The sequence below is a fragment of the Rhinopithecus roxellana genome, chromosome 21, assembly GCF_007565055.1.
Source record: "Rhinopithecus roxellana isolate Shanxi Qingling chromosome 21, ASM756505v1, whole genome shotgun sequence".
Taxonomy (NCBI): Eukaryota; Metazoa; Chordata; class Mammalia; order Primates; family Cercopithecidae; genus Rhinopithecus; species Rhinopithecus roxellana.
This window is the reverse complement of record NC_044569.1, coordinates 1,215,253-1,239,674: the sequence shown is the minus strand read 5'-3', so window position 1 is coordinate 1,239,674 and position 24,422 is coordinate 1,215,253. Positions and strand designations below refer to the sequence as shown.

The window sequence follows — 24,422 nt, the reverse complement described above, 5'->3', positions numbered from 1 at the left end:
GTCTGTTTTTATGCCAGTATCATGCTGTTTAGGTTAGTATAGCTTTGTAATAAATTTTGAAGCCAGGTTGTGTGATGTCTCCAGCTTTGCTCTTTCTGTTCAGGATTGCTTTGGCTATTTGGTCTTTCATAGTTCCATATACCTTTTAGAATTGTTTTTCTATTTCTGTGAAGAATGTTATTCATGTTTTGATAGAAATGGCATTGGATCTGTACATTGCTTTGGGTACTATTGTCACTTTAAAAATATTAATTCTTGGCCGGGCGCGGTGGCTCATGCCTGTAATCCCAGCACTTTGGGAGGCTGAGGCAGGCGGATCACAAGGTCAGGAGATCGAGACCATGGTGAAACCCCGTCTCTACTAAAAATACAAAAAAAAAAATTAGCCGGGCACGGTGGCGGGCGCCTGTAGTCCCAGCTACTCAGGAGGCTGAGGCAGGAGAATGGCGTGAACCCAAGAGGTGGAGCTTGCAGTGAGCCGAGATCGCGCCACTGCACTCCAGCCTGGGTGACAGAGCGAGACTCCACCTCAAAAAAAAAAAAAAAAAAAAATTAATTCTTCCAACCCATGAGCACAAAATGTTTTCCCATTTGTGTGTGTATGTGTGTCCTCTTCTATTTCTTTCATCAGTTTTATAGTTTTCCTTGTATAGATCTTTCACTACTTTTGTTATATTGAGTCTTAGGTATTTTATATTTTTTGTAGCTGTTGTAAATAGTATTACTTTTTTGATTTTTCAGGTTGTTTGCTGTTGGCATATAGAAATGCTACTGATTTTTGTATGTAGATTTTGTATTCTGTAACTTTACTGAATTCATGTATCGGTTCTAACATATTTTGGTGAAGATATTAGGTTTTTCTAGGTATAAGATCATGTCATCTGTGAACAAGGCTAATTTGATGTCTTCCATTCCAATTTGGATGTCCTTTATTTATTTCTCTTGCCTAATTGCTTAGCCTTCAATTTTTCTCCATTCAGTACAATGTTTAGCCATGGGTTTGTCATAGATGGCCTTTATTATTTTGAGGTATGTTCCTTCAACACCCATCATAAAGGGATGTTAAATTTTATCAAATGTTTTTTCAGCATCTATTAAAATAATTACATGGTTTTTATCTTTGATTCTGTTAATGTGATGTATCATGTTTATTGACTTGTGTATTGTATGGCAGATGCGCCTGACTGCAGTAACTTAAGCATATACCTTGAGAATGACCCTATGGTCTAAGAAGAATGTGTGCTCAGAGTTCCAAGCTAAGGAATCCAGTAGTGGCTAACCCAGAGATTCACTTCTTATGAAGGACATTGAACCCCTCTGCCTGTTCCTTGGAACATAGGATGTGCAAGGAAATGAGGCCCCTTTTCTGGGTTAAATGAAGTTTGCTAGGTTGGTGTTGCTACATGAAAATGCCATATAAACTGCATGCTTTTTACAAACAGTAGCAGTGCTCCTGTCCACCCTGTCACCTCTGGACCGCCTTGTATGTAAGTCCTCTATAAACCATGTCTGGTAGTAAATTACTGGCTCTAGGTCTCTTCTGGGCCTCTCAGATACAATGCCATCTCTTTTGGAGTCACTAGGGGTCTGGCATGACACATATGTTGAACCATCCTTGCATCCCTGGGATGAATCCCACTTGATCATGGTGAACGATCTGTTTAATGTGTTGTTTTATTTTGTAATATTTTATTGAGGATTTTTTTTTTTTTTTTTTTTTTTTTTTTTTTTTTTTTTTTTTTTTTTTTTTTTTTTTTTTGAGACGGAGTCTCGCTCTGTTGCCCAGGCTGGAGTGCAGTGGCCGGATCTCAGCTCACTGCAAGCTCCGCCTCCTGGGTTTACGCCATTCTCCTGCCTCAGCCTCCCGAGTAGCTGGGACTACAGGCACCAGCCACCTTGCCCGGCTAGCTTTTTGTATTTTTTAGTAGAGATGGGGTTTCACCGTGTTAGCCAGGATGGTCTCGATCTCCTGACCTCGTGATCCGCCCGTCTCGGCCTCCCAAAGTGCTGGGATTACAGGCTTGAGCCACCGCGCCCGGCCTTATTGAGGATTTTTGCCTCTATGTTCATCAGGGATAATGGCCTACAGTTTTCTTTATTATTGTGTCCGTATCTGGTTTGGGTATCAGGGTGATATTGTTTGGCTCTGTGACCCCACCCAAATCTCACCCTGACTTGTAATAATCCCCATGTGTCATAGGGCAGAACCAGGTGGAGATAATTTGAGTCATGGAGGCAGTTTCTGCCATGCTGTTCTCATGATAGTGAGTGAGTTCTCATGAGATCTGATGGTTTTATAAGGGGCTTCCCCCTTTGCTCGGCATTCATTCTCTCTCCTGCCATCCTGTGAAGGGGTGCCTTCTGCCATGATTGTAAGTTTCCCGAGGCCTCCCCAGCCATATGGAACTGTGAGTCAATTAAACCTCTTTTCTTTATAAATTACGCAGTCTTGGGTATTTCTTCACAGCAGCGTGAGAACGAACTAATATACACGGTAATGTTAGCCTGATAGAACTTGTTTGGAAGTATTCCCTCCTTTTCAATATTTGGAAGAGTTTAACTGATATTAATTCTTCTTTTGAATGTTTGGTAGAATCCACCAGTGAAGCAATCAGGTCCTTGGGCTTTTCTTTGATGGGAGACCTTATTGGGGTTTCAATCCCATTACTTGTTATTGGTCTGTTCAGGTTTTCTACTTCTTCATGGCTCAATCTTGGCAGGGTGTATACGCCCAGGAATTTACGCATTTCTTCTAGGTTTTCCAACTTGTTGGCATATCTTTATTCATAATATTCTCCAATGATTCTTTGTATTTATGTGGTATCAGATGTTATGTTACCTTTCTCATTTCTGATTTTATTTGGGTCTTCTCTCTTTTTTTTTTAGTCTAGTTAAAAGGCTGTCAATTTTATCTTTTCAAAAAAACAACTTTTCATTTTATTCAACTTTTGTTTTTTTCCTAGTTTTTTTTTTTTTTTTTTTTTTTTGAGACAGAGTCTCGCTCTGTCGCCCAGGCTGGAGTGCAGTGGCTGGATCTCAGCTCACTGCAAGCTCCGCCTCCCGGGTTCCCATCATTCTCCTGTCTCAGCCTCCCGAGTAGCTGGGACTACAGGCACCCGCCACCTCACCCGGCTAGTTTTTTTTGTATTTTTTAGTAGAGACGGGGTTTCACCGTGTTAGCCAGGATGGTCTCGATCTCCTGACCTCGTGATCCGCCCATCTCGGCCTCCCAAAGTGCTGGGATTACATGCTTGAGCCACCGCGCCCGGCCACCTTCTACAAATTTTGAGTTTGGTTTGTCTTTTCTTTGGAAAATTTAGTCCATTAACATTCCATGTTATTATTGATAAGAACTTACTACTGCCATTTTGTTCTTTGTTTTCGATTTTTTGTTGTTTTTTTTTTAAATAACTCCTCTCTTCTTTTCTTCCTGTCTTTCTTTGTGGTTAATTTTATCTCTGATAAAATGTTTGTTTGTTGTTTTGAGACGGAATTTCACTCTTGTTGTCCAGGCTGGAGTGCAGTGGCATAATCTCAGCTCATTGCAACCTCTGTCTTCCAGTTCCAAGCGATTCTCCTCAGTCTCCCGAGTAGCTGGGACTACAGGTGCCAGCCAACACACACAGCTAATTTTTGTATTTTTAGTAGAGACAGGGTTTCACCATGTTGGCCAAACTGATCTCAAACTCCTGACCTCATGATCTGCCCACCTTGGCCTCCCAAAGTGCTGGGATTATAGGCATGAGCCACTGCACCTGGCCATATGTTTTAATTTATTGCTAAATCAAAATAAAAATGAAAAAACAAAAATTAAAAATGTTTTATTTTTTTCTATGAAGATCGTCTATTAACACTTCTGGTAAGGCCAGTCTACTAGCACCAAACCCCTTCAATATTTGTTTCTCTTAGAAAGCCTTTACTTTTCCTTTACTTTTGAAGGATAATTTCACTAGATACAGAATTCTTATTTGGTACTTTTTTTCTTTCAACCTTTTAATTATTTCCTTTTACTCTTCTTGTTTGCACAGTTTCTGAAGAAGTTCAATATAGTACTTATCCTTGCTCCTCTATCAACAAGGCCCCTCCCCAACACCCCAACCCCACCTGGAGTTCTTTCATGATTTTTTTCTGTCTCTGATTTTCAGTACTTTGAATATGAGATGGTAATGTTTTGATTTTTAATATTTATCCTGGCTGATATTCTCTAAGCTTCCTGGATCTGTGGTTTGGTGTCTATCATTATCTTTGGTATATTCAGTCACTACAGATTCAAATGTTTCTTCTATTCCTTTTAAAAAAAAATTAAAAAATTTTTCTGGCTGAGCGTGGTGGCTCACGCCTGTAATCACAGCACTTTGGGAGGCCTAGGCAGGCAGATCACCTGAGGTCAGGAATTTGAGACCAGCCTGGCCAACATGCTGAAAACTTCATCTCTACTAAAAATACAAAAATTAGCTGGGCATGGTGGTGGGCGCCTGTAATCTCAGCTACTCGAGAGACCGAGGCAGGAGAATCGCTTAACCTGGGAGGTGGAGGTTGCAGTGAGTGGAGAGTGCACTATTACACTCCAGCCTGGGTGACAAGAGTGAAACTCCATCTCCAAAAATACATAAATAAAATATTTTTAAAATCTTCCGGTATTCCCATGTGTAACATTTTTTATTTCAAGAATCTTTTGATTCTTAGAGCTTCCATCTCTCTGGTTATATTACCCATGGTTTAGAAATTTTCTGTTTTTGTTTTTTGGGGTTTTTTTTTGAGACATTATCTTGCTCTGTTGCTCAGGCTGGAATGCAGCAGCACAATCAAAGCTCACTGCAGCCTCGAACTCCTGGGTTCAAGTGATCCTCCTGCCTCAGCCTCCTGAGTAGTTTGGACTAGAGGCACCTGCCACAATCCCTGGCTTTTTTTTTTTTTTTTTTTTTTTTGTAGAGACAGGGTCTTGCTGTGTTGTTCAAGCTGGTCTTGAACTCCTGGCCTCAAGCAACCCCCTACTTGGGCCTCCAAAAGTGCTGGAATTACCTGAATTGTCCATTTTTTTCATCAGAGCTCATAGCCTATTAATTGTTGCTGTTTTAAATTCCTACTTTGATAATTCCAGAATCTCTGTCATGCTTGCTGGTTCTGGTTTCCCTATTAAATTAGGGTAACTTCACCTACAAAAGTATTTCCCTAACTGCCTGTCAGTGTCACACTCTTAATATTGATGTTTTGTGTCAAAGAAAGAACACAGAAGGGAAGGAAGACAATACTTTCAAATATATGAAAAATAATGAATATATTATCTTGGAAATCTGCCTTTCAGAAAGCTGCTCTAACTGTAAATGCAGAGCCCCATCATGAAGTGTACATACCTGCAGCCTGAATGCATCACATCTGATGAGCTATGGACAAAGGCAGCACTGCCTGATGGCCTCCTTCACATGTCATCCCCTCATCGATGATCTGTTACAGGTCTGGTCTTCCATTTTCAAATAAGGTCTATCATTTTCTTGTCCTTAATAAGATAAAAATGAATTTATCAACTAGTTTTATTATAAGGGAAAAACTATTTGCCAAATGATTATTCTTCAACAAATAATTTATCTGAGAAATCATTCTTGGTGTTCTACTTTAATCTGTATACTCATTATATCTTATAAATGCCTATGCACCCATTAAAGGTTTTGGGTTTTTTGTTGTTGTTTTTAAAAGACAGGGTCCCACTCTGTCACTCAGGCTGAAGTGCAGTGGTGTAATCTCGGCTCACTGCAGCCTTGACTTCCCGGGCTCAAGCGATCCTCCCACTTCAGCCACCCAAGTAGCTAGGACTATATGTGTGCGCCACCATGCCTGGCTAACTTTTGTATTTTTTGTAGAGACAGGGTTTTGCCATGTTGCCCAGGCTGGTCTTGGAACTCCTGAGCTCAGGCAATCCACCCACCTCAGCTTCCCAAAGTGCTGGGATTACAGGCATGAGCCACCGTGTCTGGCCTGAATGTTTTCATTGTCAATACATTTGGGAAATGTTGTGCTAAAAGACTATCAAATAATTTTAACCTTTGTGAAGAATGAAAAACTATCAATGATAAAAAATATAAAGCAAGTTTTCTAAAACGTCTTTATTTTTAAAACCTATACAGTTTCAATTTAGTAAAAAATATTGCCATGAAATTTCTAATTATACAGCAACAGAAACAAAAAAAATACAGTTAATTAGAGGTTACTCAAAATAAATTCACAATTTTAATGTTGGAATATATATGCTTTTATCAAATAAACAAAAGATCTTTTTTCAGATGTTTTTCCTCTTAAACATCAGATACACATAATCTTTTGAACTGGAGCTAGATGACCTCTCAATAACTTCAGAAATAAGTGCTTATATTAACATGGAAAATAAAATAACCCCAAAGCATACAATTAATGATTTACTCATAAAACTAAAAACCAAACAGATCACTGCTTCAAAATGTCTACCTCTTGAAAATGAAATCTACATCTGAGTTGTGAAGAGGAATAATCTTTTTATAGAAAAAGAGGAATCTTCCAGACTGGTTAATTTACTTCCTATCAAATTTATCCTATTCAGACTATTTTCATATGTCTTAATCCTGAAGAATATGAGGTGTTAAAATATGAAAAGCTTCTTTGGCCCTTTAGATAGAGGTACCTTAATTGTAAACAATTGCAAGGAGAGCCTTCTAGATGTGGACACTTATGCTGAGTTGAAGATGTACATCCTTGTTTCTTAAAGGCATGGTAATTTCCTTTTTAACAGTAACAAGTTTTTTAATGTATTAAGATTTTTTAAATGCTTTAAAAATCAAAATTCATGTATACTACTATAAAAGAATAATTCTCAAAAGATCAAAGCATTATATGATATTATAACATAGGTTTTATTAATGACAAATGTTTGCATTACTTTTAAAAGCTTAGCTCTTACTAAGCATTCTTTAACAAAAGCTAATAAGCAGAATCATTTGCCATACAGAAACTATATTCACAAACAAGGCTTTAATCCAATATTGAAAGCTAAAGAATTGAAAAAAATACAAAACACTGCTATGAGTCAACTGAACTGCTATCATTGAATATACTGCATTTACAATGACACAAACATACTGAACATAAAAACAATTTTAGGAATTTAGTCTGTAAGACTAGCAATAAGAATGACATGCAATTTGTGATTTCCTTTAAAAATAATTTTTTAAAACAGAATCCATTTGAACAAAAGGTCTTTTTGTTTTTCTCTCATTTGAGGGGAAGACAATCTGTTTCCCAAACAGATCCTCCTTTCATTCTAAAATAGCAAACTGTGACCTCGACTCCTCTTCCCAGACACTACTTATAGATGACTTTGCATAATAACTTAATTAGAATTACTTTTCTGGTAACAGTGTCATGGCCATAAATAATCAGTTTTTAAAAAACAAACATCAATTGCAAATCTAGAAAACTTCCTTTAAAGAATTACCCAAACCCAGCACACATGCAGAATCATTAACAACAAGCTAAGCAATATGACTTTAAAACGTGTATATAATGATACACATGCACTAAAGACCATCTTTTATAAAGTTTTAATAGTGTTGCCAAGTTAATAATTCTTTCAAGGCACTGAAGAATTACACAGATGGAGCTTCCAAAATATAACTGACAACTGCTTGAACTGTTAAAAAGCCCTGAGTCAGAACTTTCAATAACTTCCTGAAATTATAGATTACAGACAAAATGGCATGTTTATTTTATTTTAAAAATTACAGGACCATTTTGCTTTTTGGAGGAAATAAGCTGGGTTTATGAAACAAATCATGCAGACTATACAGGAAAAGTAAAATATTCAGCATATTACCTTTCTTAGACATTCTGTACTTGTCAATTATAACTTGCAGTTACGGATTTAGGCACCAAATTAATGTGACAAGTCAATTCTCCTGTACCTACTGCTTAAATTCTCAATGAAACAAAAACGTCAATTTTAACCTCAGGTTCCCATTTCCTCTTTCCTCACAAATAAGAATAAATGCTGGAAAAAGTAATACTCTGACAGAAAAGGAGGTAGAAAATGCCAGTGTAGCAACTTACAATTTTAATTCATCGGCTCTACTGTCTAGTTCACGTTTTTATACCAGAGTTTCATACTACTAACCAGTAAATTGAGGCTCAATCTAAAGGATATTCCCCCTCACTGTAGTAAAGCAATGTACACGAGACAGCATTAAAGTTTCCTCAAATTTAATGTTTTAAAGAAGTACAACTATCATTATTAATACTGCTATAGTTATATATATGTTAAAGTTCCTAGGCTATATATGACTATCAAGTAATATCAGTAAGCATTCCTATCATAATCAAGCAAATGAAGTAACATTGCCTTTTTGAGGGAAAACATATTTTGAAACTTTTACAAGCAGACATAAAGACAGCTGACATTTCCAACAAGGCACACGTAATTTATGAAAATCTATTATGTTCCCAATTTAGTACAAACTCAAAGTTAATCTAATTCTGATATTTAAAATGTGCCTCTCCCCTCTGGCTCAAAATGAAATAACAAACCCTTCCAATTAACAGACATTTAAAACCTACTCAATTTAATTGCTAACAATTCAGGGGAGAGGTACACTGGCCCTCCCAAAAATTTTCAGAACTTAGTGTTTACCATGATCTTAGATATTGCAAACACAAACAACTAAAGAATTTAGATGTTTCTTGATTTATATGGAGTCAAAATTCTATTCCACTGAGGAGAAGACAAAAAGAGGAGTTGTTTAATGGGTATGGAGTTTCAGTTTTGCAAGATGAAAAAGTTCTGGAGATGTTTCACAACAATGTAAATGTACTTAACATGGCTGAACTGTATACTTTACAAACAGTTAATATGGTAAATTTTATGTTTTGAGTTTTTCATCACAAAAAATACAAAAAAGTATTCAAAAATTCAATTTTTTACACAAATTATTACTATAAAACATGGTAGACATTCTGATAAGTGCTTTTCCTTTTGGATTAAAAAAAAGCAAGCTATAGTATTAAAGCCTATACATGACATCTATATGATCCTCTTTTTTTCTCTACACTCAAATGCTTTTCCTATCTGTTGTAACCCCACTGTACTGATCCTACTCTACCCCATCTTTAATTCTCTTAGTTCATGAATTTAACTAATTCCTAGTCCAAAAACGGTCCAAAATTCAGAATAGACAAACAGCAATTGGGCAACACATAGTATGTTTCTGCTATGTAAAAATGACCCAGCAAGCTTTCATATTTGAACCAGACACATCTTAAGCAGCATGCATTTCAATATGCTAAAATGCTCTTACGGGGTAAAGCCATAAAAATATAAATTTAAGAAATGTATTTCCAACATGAATTATCAATTAATTTTATGCTTCCATAGCTAGCTGGTCAATTTGCAATGTTTAAAGTTACAAATATCTTATGCATAATTTGGCCAGCTAAACATTCGTCTAATATATTCCTACACTAATACAAAATTATCTTTTCTTGAAAACCTTCTTGCTCCCAACAAAATTAAATATGTATCTAGTATAAGCAGTAAGAATGTTAGATTATGTGAACAAATACCATTAGAACAGCACCATCTGGTATGTTGTATGTGTATGTTTTGAGTAACAATGCTAACAATCTTAGAAGAATAAAGGAGAAAATGGCAGGGTGAGAGGTACAGAGAGGAAATCCAAACACTACTCAATGACAACTCTTCTGAAACATCAGGAAATGTGATCAGGACCTTTGGATCTCTTCCTTTTAACTACGGATTCCTTAAAATACACAACTGCTGCACAATAAATTCTGAGTGTGCTAAGATGCCATTTTTCGACTGTTATGTATCTAATCCCTGAAGCCCAATAAATACTTTTTTGCATGAATGCGTGTCAGTTTTTTTCTTTTTTTTTTAATGATTCTAAGAAAAGTAAAAGCTCTTTTGAGGCACAAGATAAAGAGGTTTAGCTAATGAGGAGGGTAACAAACCTAATTGGAAAAGTACTGCTAAGGGACATATAATAAGAGGTAGCAGATTCAGAGAGTTGGAGGAAAGTCACTGAAATGATGAAGTTCTTAATCTTATTATCGCTCACAAACCCAAAATAAATGTAAAATAATTTTTAGGTGATTGAAAACATGAATAAAGTATTTTCTATTCACGCAACAAATTTCAAGGTGATACAAATACAGAAAATCCACAAGTACTAGCACTAAAATTATAACGACATTATTTCTATAATAAAAATGTATGTCATATTCTTATAAAGAAATAATTAAACTAGTCTGGAAGATGCTATCACCTTTGAGGGATCTATTTCAGCATTGCAGCCAGAAAACAGAAAGGATTTGTTTAAGGAAAGTAGAGCTAGGGACCACACAATTCTGACTGGCCAAACTCTGCAGGAGTCAGCCAGGTGCTCCCTCCTCACCAGGTGATCTAGTGGAGATGGGTAGCCCATGGCATGGAAGGAAAGGAAAAACCTAACATGCTGTTTTCATGTCTGCAAGATTGTCTGTCTGTCTCTTTATGTGAACATCATCAGTCAGATGTTCTACCTTTTTATAACTTCAAAATAGTTTTTAAAACAGGCTCAGTGGCCCCTTATTAGATAACTGAGTCCATACAAATTTTCAAATTTGAAATCTATAAAAATTGTACTGTTCTAAATGATAGCAGTTACTCAGCTAAACATAGACATGGAATTGTTGAGACTACAAAACCAGCAAGCAAAGCTTCCCATTGCTTTCACCAGGACTTGCAAAGGCAGCAATGATTAAACAGCCAGAAACAGTGTTATGAGGGCTAGAGACTTCATACTTTCAAATTTAGTTGGTATTCTACAAAAACTGAAGTAAGAAAAGCTAGCCAGATTTAAAGGAGGGAAAAAAACTACAAAAGAGGATAACTATTTTTAGGAAAAAGCTTATCAACAGCATATAGTAGACACTATGTAAACAGCTGATATAGTCTAGCAGCAATGAATGCCCAAACACTTATTTATGTGTATATTTACTCAGGAGACAATAAGACTACAAAGAAGATCATTCAAAGGAGAAAAAAAAAATGATTAAATGCTCTAAAGTTTGTTGTTGTTTTTAAAGTCTACAGGTAAGCAGACATTTCTATAAATGTCCTGGTCACTCTTCCTAAAGTACTTATAATTAGGTTATTGACCATGTCTTGGATATTGTTGGCAGTTTAAATAATATCCTCATCTGTAGGTATACATAGAAAGACTGTTTTCTTTACAGTAAAACTTACTATAAAGAAAGAGATAATGGAAATAAGGCCTATAATGAAGACAGAATCAGTAACACTGTCAGAATTAACTGATACAAAGAAGAAAAGACTGCTGCCTTTGGAAAAGGCATTATTTTTTGCAGATCACTGGGGTACTATTCAGTACATCAGCAAAGCTAAATAGAACCTCAGAGGTCCAAATAGGGCAATGTCATTTCACTGCTCAGATCAAGCTCAAGCCCAAATAAGTAATCACAGAAAACCTGAAGTACACTTTTCACAGATTTTTTAAAAAACACTGGCCGAACAAAATAGTGTATAAATTAACATAGGAAAGGCAACTGCTAGTGGCCAGTTAATAGATACTCCTGTTTTTTTTTCTTTTCAGTTGCCCACTATTATTGCTTATTTTTCCTTTTCTTGTCTATCAGTCATCTTGAAACTGGTAATCTGATTCAAGTTAATGTTCCTTTTGAATCTAGAAAGTAAGATAAATGCAAAGTCATTATTCCCTCATTCTATGCTTCCATTTACTCTAAGAATTCAGAAAGAAATATGTGGATAACTTCCTGTTATCTTAAAAAGAGAATCATCCCTTCGGTATTCCCTTAACTATCTGGAACTTGTACTGTCATTTTATAATTTACCATGTGACATAATGGTTTGACCTGCCCCTTTTATTTCATGCATGACTTTTCAGAGAACCTGTATCAACTCACTGTGTAAAACCATGATGAAATGAAGGATAACTGATCACAAAGAATTATGTCTTTTGAGATCTAACAGATTTATAAATTGTAAGAGAAAAACGCAATTTTTAAAAAAAGGATATCCTTAAAGGACTTTCCTCTTAGAAGCCAAAAGTAAATTACCTATGAGTTACATGAATTTGATTTTTCAAATTTAAAACAAAAACAAAAAACACAACTTCCAACACCGTTTTGTAGGGTTTTTTGTTCTGGTACATTTACAGCCTAATTATACTCTAATTAAACTTATAATCTAGTTTAATTACAGCCTAATTAAACTATGATATTAGAAATTAACTCATCAGAACTTCCAACTAGATCAAAAGCCTACTAAGATCTCATGACTAGATACATTAGCTAACAAAATACACCATGTGTCTTAGTTAATACAAAAGAATCCTTCGTTCAATAGCCTTGCGACAGATAGGACATTCACTCATGCGGTCTCCACAGAGCTGACAGGTTCCGTGACCACAGAGGAAAATCATATTCTTCAGACGATCCAGACACACAGGGCACATTGTCTGTAATGTGAGATAACCAAGTAATAAATTAGACACTTTATATTTGGAAAGTGACAGATGTTATATATTCATTAATTTTCTTTAGTCGTTTTAGTCAAATAGTATTTTGGTAGTTTTAAAAAATTTTTTAACATTTTTAAATAGTTAAAATGTCATCCCTACAAAATAGAAATACTGGTTGTACTATCAGGATAGTATAAAAGGTACTACATAAGACTAAAAACTATTAATACATAAAACATGGCCAGGCATGGTTGCTCATGCCTGTAATCCCAGCTACTCAAGAGGCTGAGGCATGAGAATCGCTTGAACCCAGGCAGCAGAGATTGCAGTCAGTCAAGATTGCACCGCTGTGATAGAGGCAGGAGGCAGAGAAATTCTAGGCAGACAGGGGCGGATCCCCAGTGAAACCCAACCTTTGAACTGAAAAGCCTGAAACCCACAGGCCAAAGTGAGAACTTCTATTCCTGTTTGCCCACTGTCTCCCAATTGGTTCTTTCTTTCTTTCTTTCTTTTTCTTTTTTGAGACAGAATCTCACTCTGTTGCCAGGCTGGAGTGCAGTGGCACAATCTCAGCTCACTGAAACCTCTGCCTCCCGGGTTCAAGCGATTCTACTGCCTCAGCCTCCCGAGTAGCTGGGACTACAGGTGCGCGCCACCATACTCAGTTAATTTTTTTTGTACTTTTAGTAGAGATGGCGTTTCACCATGTTGGTCAGGATGGTCTTGATCTGACCTCGTGATCTGCCTGTCTCAGCCTCCCAAAGTGGTGGGATTACAGGCATAAGCCACCACGCCCAGCCCAATTAGTTCTTTCTAAATAATGTCTTTTTACCAATCAATTGTTGCCTTTTCTAAAACTACCCACAGCCCACCCTGCCCACTCCTCCCATGCTGTGTCTTTAAAGACTCCAGACTCAGGTTGTAGAGGGGAGAGAGGCAATTTGACTTCAAAGGGATGACTGGACTTCGGAGGAGAGATGGCTTAACTTCAGGGAAGAGACAGCTGGACTTCAGGGGAAGATTACCTGCCTGTCCCACCTCCACTCCAGTTCCCCTCTCTGCTGAAAGCCATTTGCATCACTTAATAAAACTCTCTGCCTTCACTATCCTTCAAGTGTCCAGGTAACCTCATTCTTCTTGAACACTGGACAAGACCTCAGGACACACCAAGTGTGGGTACCCAAAATAAGGCTGTTAACACTGGCCCTTTGCCCTCACTGGCGGAGGGCAGCTACCCCACACGATGAGGCAAGGGGCCAACTGAGCTGATAACACACCGCTGTCCGTGGAAGGCAGAACTCAGACAGCACTCTAACACACACCCTCAGGGACTTTGGAGTCACAGGCACCCCCACCTGGGTGCCACTGCATGGATCCTGCAATTGCTCGTTCATGTGCTCCCTCCCGCAAGCAGCTGAGCACAGTGGCTAAGTAAACAGGGCACCTCTGTCGCAAGTCCGACAAAGGGGTTGAGAAAAATCCTGCATCAACTGCTCTCCGGCCTGGGCGGCAGAGCAAGACTCTGTCTCAAAACAAACAAACAAAAAAAAACTAAATAAACCAAAACATAATAGGAAATGGATGAAAACAGCTCCATTCAGTCTAACTGAAATTCCCTGAATCTAGGTACTCAGCTGCTCTTACATAAAAAGAAGGCTGTATCATGCAATACATAGTGCAGGGTGGGGAGCAGTGCTGAGAAGTAGCTGAGAACACTTGTCAGGCACTATGCTTAGATAGGATACAATCTCAGTCCTGGTATCACTCCCACTTGGAAAATGAGGAAACTAGGCTCAGCAGGATTGAAAAACCTTCCTCAAAGCAAGCCCTAGTGTGAACCAACTCAGGGCCCCAGAGTTCTTGCTCTTAGACAATGTGCTGCACTGTATTACTATCAATGCAGATTCCCCTGAATTAAAACAAATTAGCCTTACATATTAATAAATGTAAATTTCATGAACTTACAAGAATGTAGAAGTATGTCAACTATATATGAAATTCACAAAACACATTTTACATTTATAAAATCATATTTGCCTTAATGTATCATAATACTTTCTGATTTATAGCTTTCCCAAATAACATGGAAATGAAATAACTAAAAAGAAATGTCTTCATTAAAAAACTAGGCCTAAAGCCTATATGACATGTTGTTACCAACTGTTACCAACTTCGAGAATACCAGAGATCATTGTAAAAGGAACTGTAGCCTAAATTGTTAGACTCACTCCTCCAAAGCAAACTGTCTTAAAGTTTTGAGAAGCAAAGCTGTAGAAAATCCCATCTTTTTGGATTTTAAAAAGCCGGCCAGGCACGGCAGCTCACGCCTGTAATCCTAACACTTTGGGAGGCCAAGGTAAGAGGATTGCTTGAGCCCAGGAATTCAAGACCAACCTGGGCAACATAGACATCATCTCTACAAAAAATAATAAATTAGCCAGGTGTGGCAGCACATGCCTGTAGTCCCAGCAACTTGGGAGGCTGAGGTAGGAGAACTGCTTGAGCCCAGGAGTTTCAGTATGCAGCGAGCCATGATTGTGCCATTGCACTCAAGCCTGGGTGACAGAGTAAGATCCTGTCTCAAAAAAAAAAAAAAAAAAAAAAAATAGATTGATAATGTCATTAATAATTTCATGTCTATTAAATTTTCAAGAGGTATTTGTAATATTAGATAACTCTTATTTCCAAAAGTAGACACATCTGTGCAGCCTGTGTTAAATTTACTTTGAGATTAGTATATCCTTAATACCAAGTTAAATTAAATTTTATCTGTTAAAGAAACACTGTGGTAATAGACTAGAGATTTAAATGAAGAGAGTTATTTGAATGTTTTCTGGTTTTTGTTTGTTTGTTTGTTTGTTTTTAATAACCTTGAAGGGAGTCCCTATAAGAAATCCCATCATTCCTCAATAAAACTGTTTAAATACTTCAGTGATAAAATATGGTGATGAGGATTATTTAAGGAAGAATAAAGTTGGGTAGAATGCTAACCTTTGGATGTAACAGAGCTGAATTATTCTTTTAGGATCCATATAGGGTTCAATAAATGTCACTATTCATGTTAACAATTTTAACTCACAATTAGAATACAAAATGCTTTTTATAGAAGACGTTCAAAAATCAGCTTATTCTGTAGATGTCTTATGGGAAAGTAATCAAGATGCTAGGAGCTTCAAATGTTTAAAAATGTTTTTATTTTATATTAGATGTATTAGATATATTAAATGTTTTATTTTATATTAGAACTAGCCAAATATGTTCCAAATTACATTAAGAACCTTTAAATTCATATTGATCTTTACTTATTCATTCTATAACGAGTATCGCTAGATGCTGGATTTCAAAAGAAAAACTGGTCCAATCAGAGTTTTCATCTCTTCAGATGGGGGTTTAAATGCCTAATAAATTCAGACATTCAATTATTTCCCCCCAACCCCCACAAAGAGATGGTTTCTCACTCTGCCATCTGGACTGGAGTGTAGTGGCACTGTCATAGCTCATTTCAGCCTCAAACTCCTGGGCCCCAGTCATCCTCCTGCCTCAGTTTCCTGAGAAGCTGGGACTCCAGGCATGTGTCATCACGGCCCGCTGATTTATTTTAAAAATTTTTGTAGAGACAGGGTCTTGTTATGTTGCTCAGGCTGATCTCAAACTCCTGGGCTCGAGCAATCCTCCCACCTCAGCATGCTGAGCAGCTGGGATTACAGGCACACATCACTGCAAATGACCAATTCTTAATTAGTTATCACAAGGGTCATTAGTTATCCTGGGCCGCTAACTACTGACCATGTTATTTTCTTATAAATTCAGATAGAAAACACAGGAGTGATGATTCTAACAATTGAATGGCAATACTGATGTGATTGGCTAAATAAAGAACTGCTCAAGCCTGTGAATCAGATTTAGTAACTTGGTCAAATGGTAAGGTATGGCCAAAAAGAAAAAAGATTTGCTGTCTTACTTAACATAACAAACCTACAAGTTTTTGCTAATTTTTTATCTTATTGTTGCTTTTATTAAATATTAGGTAGATATAAAAGAGTACATTTGTTGATACATATAAGATGTAAAGAACAGCCAGGCACGGTGGCTCACGCCTGTAATCTCAGCACTTTGGGAGGGGAAGGTGGGTAGATCACTTGAGGCCAGGAGTTCAAGACCAGCCTGGACAACATGGCAAAACCCTATCTCTAATAAAAACACAAAAATTCGCTGAGGGTGGCGGTGTGCACCTGTAGTCCCAGCTACTTGGGAAGCTGAGGCATGAGAATCACTTGAATCTGAGAGGCAGAGGTTTCAGTGAGCCAAGATTGCACCACTGCACTCCAACCTGGGTGACAGAGTGAGACTCTAAGAAAAAAAAAGAAAAAAAGATATAAAGAATAACATAACAAACACCCAGTTTAAACTATGGAATGTTACTCTTATTTTTGAAGCCCCTCTATAAATCCTCCCCAATCCTTTCCATGTATCCCTCACTGATGACTACTATGGTGAATTTTGCATTATCTTTCCCCTGCTTTTCTTTATGGTATATGTGTGTACAGACACGTTTTTCCTTTCTTTTTTTTTTTTTTTTTTTTTTTTTTTTTTTTTTTTTTTTTTTTTTTTGAGACAGTCTCACTCTGTCACCCAGGCTGGAGTGCAGTGGCACGATCTTGGCTCACTGCAACCTCTACCTCCCAAGTTCAAGCGACTCCCGACTCAGCCACCAGAGTAGGCTGAGACTAGAGGCACGCACCACCGTGCCCAGCTAATTTTTGTATTTTTAGTAGAGACTGGGTTTTGACATATTGGCCAGGCTGGTCTTGAACTCCTGAACTCAGGTGATCTGCCTGCCTCAGCCTCCCAAAGTACTGGGATTACAGGCGTGAGCCATCATGTCGGCCCCTTTCTATTAAAGTATCACACGTATATAGAAATGTTCATGACTTATAAGTGTACAGTTTAATACAAGTTCACAAACTGATCAAGCTCATGTATCTGGTACTCAGATCAAGAAACAAGAGCATTCAGACCTAGAAACTTCCCTTGTGCCCCTTCCCAGCCGTCTCTTGCCAAGAAAACCACTATCTTTGAATTTTTTTTTTTTTTTTTGAGACGGGGTCTCACTCTGTCACCCAGGCTGGAGTGCAGTGGTACGATCACAGCTCACCACAGCCTCGATCGTCCAGGTTCAAGTGATCCTTCCACCTCAGCCTCCAAGTAGTTGGGAGGTCACCACACCCAGCTAATTTTTTTTATTATTATTTGTAGAGCTGAGGTCTCACTGTGTTGCCTAGGCTGCTCTTGAACTCCTGGGCTCAAGAAATCCTCCTACCTTGGCCTCCCAAAGTGCTGAGATTGCAGGCATGAACCACTGCGCCTGGACTATCTTCGACTTCTAATACCATCTGTATGGGTTTTTTCCAAGTTTATATTCCTAAACAATAACCTGTTCCATTTTATTAGATAATGACAAACTGTCTTCCAAAGTGTTTCTACTAATACATATTCCCACCAGCAGTGTATGAGTTATGGCTGCTACATAGTCTGCCTAACACTTGATACTGACAGTCTTTAACATTTTCCTCAATCTAATAGTTATGAAAAAGAACTTCCTTGTGGTTTTAGTTTTCATTTCCTGATCACTAATGTGATTGGATCATTTTTTCATGTTCATTGGCCATTTGTGTGTTACCTGTTTTGGAAAGTGCCAGTTAAACACTCTAATCATTGCAAATATTCAAATAATACAAGTGATACACTAATATAAACCATACTTATTACAGAAACACTAGTAGTTTTACAGGAAAATATTCAGTGCCATTCATAGCGTCACTGTTTACATGAAATCATTATTACCTGCTCTTTAATGTCTTGTAACTGTTGCTGCAACTTTTGCACATCTGCATTGACATTGGTATTATCCTTGTCCTTTTGTAACACTGGAATATTCCCACTTGCTATAATGTAGATTTGAAAAGATTTTCAGTTATTATTGCTTCGACAGAATGACATTGTATTTATAAAATTATTACTGTTTTGTTTATTAAAAACATAAAACTATTATTACAATCCTCTTTAAAAATTTTTCTCACTCTTGGACAACAGATACAGTAGTGACATTCTGTTATACTCTTCCATTTATGAACTCCAAAAAGAAATAGTTTGCACATTAATTTATAATTATATTTAATTCAGCCAGAGCACAATCCATACACAGACTTCTGGGTTTTCCAAGGCGCTACATGCTTCCTTTAGCAAGCTCACCAATACGTTCTATGCTTGTTTCCTCTGTTCCTGTACCATATGAACCAAGAAAGTAACCAGCAGAGTTTTGGCCAGCTTTGGCAGCAATAATTAAGATCTCTTAGATGATTTTTATGAGGACATACAAAAATCTAGTCTCCTTTCTTTATGACTAAACTTCCTTGTTATTACTGATTTGAGATGAGAAACTCAAGAAAGGCCATCATTCGTAGTATGCAAACATGAAGGGAATCTTTGACTTCACTTTTCCTATTCTCTAGATTCTTGGGCTTTTATTCTAGCTAATCTGTCCCTGAGATTTTTATTCTGTTCTATTTGTGATAAAGACAAAAGTCTCATGCAGAAGTTGCTACACACTAATGCTCTTCCTCATCTCATAAAACATGTTCAGAGAATATGAAATCAAAGAAACCATTCAGCTAATATCTAGTGCAAAGAGAAAAAATACTTTGAAACAGCTGTACTGTTGAAAATGTTGAGGGTAAATCATTTATTTTTCATTTTTCCACCCTTTCACTGTTACATTTTTGTTTGCCTATAGTTACTCTGCCTCAAATAATTACCATTCCCTAAAAAACCTAAACGAAGTAAATAAACCTGTTGCATAATGGAAGCAGGTTAATACTTTCAGTAAACTGAAAAATAAATTGTAATATGGTGCCCCGCCCCTGGACAAAACACACTAAACTGCATCTTAAAATAGAGCACAAATTTTCTTTATGCAAGAACACAACAATATTCTTAATAGCATACATGTTTCTCAAAAGATTGATGTTACAGTTCTATAATCACAGAAAAATAGAATTTCAGGTTTCTTGTAATATAACAAGAGCACCAGAAAACAATACCTGCTCCACTGTGGATCCAAGTCAGACATCTTAGGTTTTATAAGGCAGTAGTATATTACGAAAGAGAAGAGGTGTTCATGCAAGTCCCCCAAAAAAGCAAAATATGAAAATGCTTAAGACAATTGACTTACAGATATCATCAGTGGCATCTTCTGAACTTTTCCCTCCACAGCACATAATGAAAGGTACTCTTCGTTCAACTACTGCTCGACACTGCACACACTTTTTCATCAGGTTAGCACAGTCTGGAGAATGGTAACACAGACACTTCTTACAAGAGAGAACATTAATGAAAGTGTTGCCTTTCTCTGCTAATCTTTATGACTTAAACTTCACACTGAAATATATGTTATACAAGTTACATCAATATGCAATTCTACCTCCTTAAAATGTTATCAACCTAAGAATGAGTATTCTCCATCAGTAGCCTCCAGAATAGAGAGCCCACCATTATGAAAACAATGACATTTTCTAATACAGCTGAATAAACTGTGAAATTTGTTTTTTAAAGAAATAAGTGAAACAATATTTCAAGATCTTAAGACTTGAGAATAAAGGAGAGAGATAATACTGACAAATGTCAACTAATACTAGAATTATAAGCTTGCTTACATGATAATTTTCTTTATATTTGTTTATTTTTATTTTACTTTAAGCTCTGGGATACATGTGCAGAGCGTGCAGGTTTGTTACACAGGTACACATGTGCCATGGTGGTTTGCTGCACCTATCAATCCATAATCTAGATTTTAGGTCCTGCAGGCATTAGCTATTTGTCCTAAATGCTCTCTCCCCCCCGCCCACCACCCCGCCAACATGATAATTTTCTAAAAATATTTCCTATTGTAAATGGCTTTTCTCCAAAAGTACTAAAATACACTGAACAATTCTTTCCTTCTCTTATCAAATTGATGCAATGTAACAAGGAAATTGCTTACTGATTGCTTTTTTAATATAGCAGTTCAGGAAAAAAATTTAATTCTCATAAAAGATTATCTTTCTAATATTTGATTTGCAAAGGCTATAAACAATATTTCAGAAGAATGCGTTCCCATTCCAATAAGAAATACCTAGACACAACTGTATGTTGTGAATTGTTAATACTACCTTACATCTCAGCTTGTTAATTAATTATAAAATAACACACAGCAATTCAACATACTCTTTCTCGTTAACATTTATTATGAAAATGGATCCCATGTCTTAGCCTACATATCAAGTGTCTTGTCATTTCAACAATGGGAAAAATAATGGAAACCATGGCAGAATATCCAGGCTATGGCAAACCACGAGATTTGAACAAAGCACAAAACCACTGATGTGGACAGAGTAGGGCCTACATTCCTAATAGTTTACTACACACACTGATGGATGGAGAACAGTTAGTTACCAAGGCTGACCTCATGCCAAAACCTAAACATAAATGGGTCTGACGCTTGGTTATACATGACGCACTAGGTAGGAGCTAACGCTAAGTGGAAATCTGGTTTGGGATTTGTCTTCAATTTGAAGGCAGATTTTTTTCTTAAACATAAGGACTAACTGACTAAATATATAATATATAAACACAATTATCTAATATTAACTGTTAAGTTTAGTTATTGTATTGTTTCTATCTTTGCTTCTATCTTCTCTATTTGTATTGTTTCTATCTATATTGTTTCTAATCTTTCTTCAGCACCTCCAAAAGGGATGTAATCTCTCCTTCCTTTGGCGTGCCAAGGCACTTTCACCGCCTAACCTGACTGTGACGGCAGTACTGCACTAACTACGTTACCATATACTCCTTGGGAAAGGAATATATTCTGCCTCAGTTTCATCTCCTTTAGCAAATAAATGTTTAACAGCATGTCTATAAAATAGAGAAAACCATCTACTTCTTAGTATTGTTCTGAAAATAAATGAGGAAATACTCAAAAACAGATTAAATGCCTGGTACAGAGTTAAGAGCTCAATAAAAGTTGGTTGTTACTCTTGTCATTAAATACATTTTAAAGCAAAGACTGTTTTTCCACTTTCAGGGATGCTATCTAGAGGCACTCAAGCATGATCCAGTTTTGACGCACCATCATAGGCTTTCCTACAACACAGCATTTAACAAAACTAGGCTGTCCCAAACCCTGGTATTGTTAACTTTGTATCAAGAAGGTAGGGAAAGCACCAATGTCTGCATGTGGCGGGTGCCCAGGCAGACTTCAAGGGATTCATGCTGTGAGACCTAAAGTTCTTGTAAGGTTGTCTAAAATTTTAAAAACTGTCAGCACAGCCGATAGTGTTTCCATGACTGCTAAATGTACCCATGACAGGATCAAGAATGCTTTCCTTTCAAAGAGCAGAATGTCATCGTGAAAATGTTGAAGGCACAAGCCCAGAGTCAGAAAGCTAAATTTAAAGCTGAAGCTTTTTAAATTAAAAAAAAAAATTAATTTAATTAAAAAAAATTTTAAAAAGGAGCAAAGACCATGGCAAAAATTCTGGAAGCTCCTGGGGGGAAATATTATATTAAGGCTCTAGAATCTGTGTTATCAACTAATAATTATAATCATCTTTCAGGTCTCATGTAGGTATCACTTTAGTGAATGATAGACGTCAGCAAACTACACCTGAGGGCCAAATCTGACCTGTCATCTGCTTTTATAAAACCAGTTTCATTGAACACAGTCAGGCCCATTTATTTACATATTTTCCACGGTTGTTTTTGCACTACAGTGCAGAGTAGAGCAGTGGGAAAGAGTTGAGTGGTTACTACAGAAACCATGTGGCCTACAAAGCCAAAAATATTTACTATTTCACCCTTTACAAAAAATGTCTGCCAACCTCTGGCCTATGAAAGCTTAAGTAACCTGAGTCCTTTTTACTTAAGACAGAGAATTCTCTATGTGCCCTTTTGATAGTATTGGGTAATAGCCATTATACCACTCTTTTGTAAACAAAAACAGTCACTTTAGGCAAAATGTTAAAAAAGAAAACCTTCACCCTTTCTTCAGTTGACCAGCTGCCTATTGCAATTTATTTATTTATTTATTTATTTTTGAGACAGTCTCAGTCTGTTGCCCAGGCCGAGGACATGAGAATCGCTTGAATTGGGAAGGCAGAGGTTGCAGTGAGCTGAGATTGTGCCACTGCACTCCAGCCTGGGTGACACAGCGAGACTCTGCCAAAAATAAAAAATAAAATAAAATAAAATCCTTCACTGACAAAATGAAGAAAAGCAAAGGGAAGAGAATATTTAACAGTGCATGAACTTGAAAAGAACAAGGGCAAAGGCCTTCAAGACAATATATTTAAAAGAAACTTTAAAACATCTTTTAAATTTTAATACTATCCTCACAAAGAAAAGATTTCTAAAAACTCTCCTGGCATAAAAGTTTACAGAAGGCCAGAAATCACAGCCCCAGAAACGGTTGCTGTTGATTCTTCTGCAGTGAGGAAAGTACACAGGAGAGGCAATACTAAGGTGAAGACAAATGAAGACATGCTAATTTTATATGTGAACAAAGGCTAGAGTAAATGTTTTAATATTTATTTTTCAAAATAAATTTCTATTATATGTGGAAAGAGACCCTTTTGTGCTAATACAACTGAAATAAAACACAGCATATTCAGTCTTCCCTAATGCTCAGACGCATGGAGGGAAACAGCTGACATTCTAGTATGGAGAAAGAAATAGGAGGTACTCGGGGCCCATCAACTTTTTTATGAGTTATCCAAAAGCAAAAGCAAAAAACCCCTCAAAACCATGATTTTGTTTCACTTTCTATTTTTATAATAATATTGAGGAACTCTGTATAGGCTACTTACTCTCACAAGCACACATGTGGCCACAGGGTTGAAAAAGAACAGCTGCTTTCTTGTCAGAGCATACCACACATTCTTCAATCTACAGAAAAAGAGGTTACAGCACAGAGTGACCATCTATAGATAAATCTAGTAACGTTAACAAGTTCGATTATATCCAAATGTATTTCCTCCACAAGAAAACACTCTAGGCACAGAGAAAGTTAACACACACTTTCCCCTCATCCTCAACTTTCCTGGTTATTCATTTTCACATCTTTATATACCCTAGCTTAACAGGCACTTATTTCTATTCTACCTTCATCTCCCTATCTGTCCTAAAATATAGAATAAAAAAAACTCCACTTCCTCTGAGAAAGCCTCTGGAGGCTTCAATATTTTTCCCCCCAAAAACTACTTTTGAGGGGGAACTAAAAAAGACAATGAACAAATAAAGAAGTAAAATAAGAAATGACTAGGCCGGGTGCAGGGGTTCACACTTGTAATCCCAGCACTTTGGGAGGCCGAGGCGGGCGGATCACAAGGTCAAGAGATTGAAACCATCCTGGCTAACACAGTGAAATCCCATCTCTACTAAAAATACAAAAAATTAGCCAGGCGTGGCAGCGTGCACCTGTAGTCCCAGCTACTCCAGAGGCTGAGGCAGGAGAACGGCGTGAACCCAGGAGGCGGAGCTTGCAGTGAGCCAAGATCATGCCACTGCACTCCAGCCTGGGCGACAGAGCGAGACTCCATCTCAAAAAAAAAAGAAATGACTGAAAGAAATGACTAAAAGAAGACAGATTTCTAATATTAATAAAAATCTAGCTAGACTAGCCAAATTGCTAAAATCCAAGAGGGATTTTTCTGTTTACCCACATTTAAGATACTCTACCTTAAAGTGCCCTTTTCCAGAACTTGGTCAGTTCCCATGCTGCCTGAAGCCCACGGCTTTGGGCTGTTCTTTCTCCCTGATCTCTAGAAAGACTTCCACAGCCTGTTCATAATCTCCCTCACTTTCACCTCC

The 24,422-nt window shown here is 37.2% G+C and overlaps 1 protein-coding gene and 1 pseudogene across 1 annotated transcript in view; one reads left to right on the top strand and one right to left on the bottom strand.

The window, feature by feature from the left end:
- Positions 1-6,860: 6,860 nt before the first annotated feature.
- The window catches only part of MIB1 (mindbomb E3 ubiquitin protein ligase 1), a 136,591-nt gene continuing 119,029 nt past the window's right edge, over positions 6,861-24,422 (bottom strand). Inside the window, exons 18-21 of the mRNA XM_010354878.2 lie at positions 23,420-23,498; positions 19,750-19,863; positions 18,363-18,463; positions 6,861-12,515 (exon numbers count right to left, since the gene is read on the bottom strand). Coding sequence (XP_010353180.1) covers positions 12,375-12,515; positions 18,363-18,463; positions 19,750-19,863; positions 23,420-23,498 — 435 coding nt within the window. The 3' untranslated portion in view covers positions 6,861-12,374. The remainder of the gene's footprint in view (positions 12,516-18,362; positions 18,464-19,749; positions 19,864-23,419; positions 23,499-24,422) is intronic.
- Positions 20,662-22,026, top strand: LOC115895486 (annotated as a pseudogene).